The 3,058-nt window shown below is 38.2% G+C and overlaps 1 protein-coding gene across 1 annotated transcript in view; it reads left to right on the top strand.

Annotated features, from left to right (window-relative positions):
• LOC105003085 (protein DDX26B-like) overlaps positions 1-3,058 on the top strand; it is a 22,953-nt gene that overhangs the window by 7,534 nt on the left and 12,361 nt on the right. Inside the window, exon 6 of the mRNA XM_010828113.1 lies at positions 1,109-1,261. Coding sequence (XP_010826415.1) covers positions 1,109-1,261 — 153 coding nt within the window. The remainder of the gene's footprint in view (positions 1-1,108; positions 1,262-3,058) is intronic.

The following is a 3,058-nucleotide window of genomic DNA, read 5'->3' as shown; positions in this document are numbered from 1 at the left end:
GGAAGTGCAGAGACCCAACCACTCGACCACCAGGGGCAGTCCATTTCTCCAGCTTTAAAAGCACATTGGAAGGCTATTTTTCTCAGTCCCCAAAACATCTTGTAGGTTTGTAAATCATAAAGGCAAATTAGCATGTTCTTCCCTTTTATAAAGAAAAGGAGATGTTTTATCATATTCACATCAGCCTTACAGATCTCTGAGCAAGAGTACACAGAGCCACGTCTCACTCTTGACCTTGTGACTTGTCCTGTCTCTTTCTCTCTCCGTTTGCCCTTGCTGCCACCATTTCTCTCACTGGTGCTCTCCATCCCCACAAGCTAAACCCGTTAATAAAATGACTGCTCCATCAGTCTGCTCTGGTACCCCAGGTACACAGGCCTTTCAGCCCAGCCAAGAGCATCCCCATCTCTAGCTGTTCAGTAAGTGTTTGGGTGTGAGAAATGCTATAAAAATTCAGCTGCAAAGAAAATTTCAGCTAGGCCCTGGAGTTGTGACGGGCTCATTTTCAGTCTCTGTCTTGCCTTTTCCATTCCTTTATAATTGTTCATCTTGCTTGTTAGTGGCTCCAGCTCTGTCATTACCTCATTTGAAAGCTTCATGGATTTCCTCTTTCCTAGCAGTTTCTGACTTATCTGAAACCTTACATACAAAGTAGTGAAGGGAAGATAGTCCTTGAATGTCACAAAGTGGATCTGAATTTCCGGGTTCTTAATATTCAAGGCAGTTTTATTTTTTACTTCCCTAAAACTGTAGTTATGAGTGTTATAATTTACCTTTCTTCTTCCCAATGCCAAGTAGATGGTAGAGTGAAAGAATCTGAGTCCCCTCTGCCATTGATGACACTTAGAGCTCAAGAGCCATCTTTCGCAAAACAGCCCATCTATATATCTCAGCGATGGTTTAACAAAACATAAAAGAGTTGCATGTAACTATGGCTGATTCTTGTTGATGTATGACAGAAAACCACAAAATTCTGTAAAGCAACTATACTTCAATTAAAATTGTTTTTAAAAATGAATGACCAACAAGGACTTAAAAAGAGCTTCAGAGTTGTCAGATATATCAACTGTCTTGATAACAGATTGTATTTTCCCCTCTTGTTTTTTAGCCTCCACGAACATCTCATCCTATTGTGAGGTTCTCCTGTATAGATTGTGAGCCAATGGTAATAGACAAACTTCCCTTTGACAAATATGAACTTGAACCTTCACCCTTAACTCAGTACATCCTGGAACGAAAGTCGCCCCATACTTGCTGGCAGGTACTTCCCCTTTGTTGTTAGCCAAATGTCTGGAACCACTCAGAGATCTGGGAATTGTTTAAAGAACTTTCAAAGGTTAATCTGGGAATAGTTGGGCTGAGTCTATTAATAATGTTTCTCACAAATGCTATCAAGTAAGCAACGTGGCTAAGCAAATAACTTCAGGCTGAAGTTAGCCTACCATACACATTGCCATTTAAGGAACCTGATGAAACCTACATATTTGGAGGACTCCCCTGAAGCCTATCCAGGGACCCCAGGTTAAAGGCTATGGCTATGGCTTCTGCAGCTGGAGGAATGTTTTCAGTCCTTATTGTGAAGTTGACAGATTGGACAAAGGTTTTTTTGTTTTGTTTTGTTTTTTTGGTCAAACCACATGACTTGCAGGATCTTAGTTCCCCAACCAGGGATCAAACTCACGCCCTCTGCAGTAAAAATGTAGAGCCCTAACCACTGGACTGCCAGGGAATTCCCAGTACAAGACATTTTTGACAAACAAAACAAAACAAAAACATAAACCTGAAATTACTTTATGTATTAGTGTAATGTAATCAAGCTCTTCTTGTAGTACAAACCACACTGGTGTGTGTGGTATGGATTTTCCTTGGATGAAGGAGATGCATAGGCAGATGTACGACACTGACCCTTCCAAGAGGTACACTTCAGCCAGGAGGGCTTGCTTATTTGTTAATAGACTCACCTTTGGATTTTAATTTGTGAAAATCCATATATGGTAATCACAGCTATTTTATTTGAATATAATAAGGAAGTCCTACACTGTAAGAATGTTTGTTCTATTTCTAAACTACAGCAATCAGTAATTGTTACATTTTACTTACACAAGGGACACTTTCAGACCACCATCTGTTTCAACCTACAATGTGAAATCATTGCTACTAGTTGTCTTTAAACTACTTAAATTCTACAAAGATGCTAAAATTGGGTAGACAAAAAAGGAACAGGTGTAAAGCAAGGATGTAAAAGTGCAAGAAACAGAGTGATCTCATAAATATAATACTGAGCGAAAGAAGCCAGACATAAAAGATCACATATCATATGATTCAACTTTATATAGTTCAAAAAGATGTAAGATTGCCTTTTATTTTGTTCAAAGTCAGGAGAGTGATTTCTCTTGGGGGTACAGAATGGTGACCAGAAAAAGACACGAAGGGTTTTCTGGTCAGGTTCTATTTCTTGATCCAGGTGCTGATGACACATATATGTTCATTTTTTGAGCATTCATTGAACTGTATACTTATAATTCATGCAATTTTGAATGTATGTTTATATTTCAATAAAATACACCAAAATGTGCTAGAAATGTAGATATAGGGATGAGAGCATGCTAAGTTAAAATCAAGGTAAAAGCTTGAATTTATGAATTGAAAAACATTTTGGAATACAAGCATATAAAATTACAAATTACAGTTTTCCCCCCAAATAAACCCTTTATTCTATATAGCATCTTCCTTGTAAATCTTCTCCAAAGGAACTTAAGAAATCCTGTCCTCAATCCTTGCAGCACCGCTTAAATTTGCCATATGTCTTTCTCTTGCATCTTATGTTACTTTGGTTTAGAGTAGTTTAATGTGATGAATTAGTGGGAATGAAAAAGAATAAGATGAACCAGGAGCCAGGAAATTTTGGAAAGTCATAATGGAAACTGGATTCTAACCCCAGCTTTCCCACCAACTATGTGGTTTTTGGACCAGACACTTTCTCTAGACTAGATGATCTCTAATGATCCCTTTGAACCTCCAAATTCTGTGAATCTGCAGGTGATAAAGAATTTGGAAA

The sequence above is a fragment of the Bison bison genome, unplaced genomic scaffold (assembly GCF_000754665.1).
Source record: "Bison bison bison isolate TAMUID 2011002044 unplaced genomic scaffold, Bison_UMD1.0 scf7180017457267, whole genome shotgun sequence".
NCBI classification, from domain to species: domain Eukaryota; kingdom Metazoa; phylum Chordata; class Mammalia; order Artiodactyla; family Bovidae; genus Bison; species Bison bison.
Note: the sequence above shows the minus strand (reverse complement) of the source record. Positions and strands in the feature narration are given on the sequence as shown.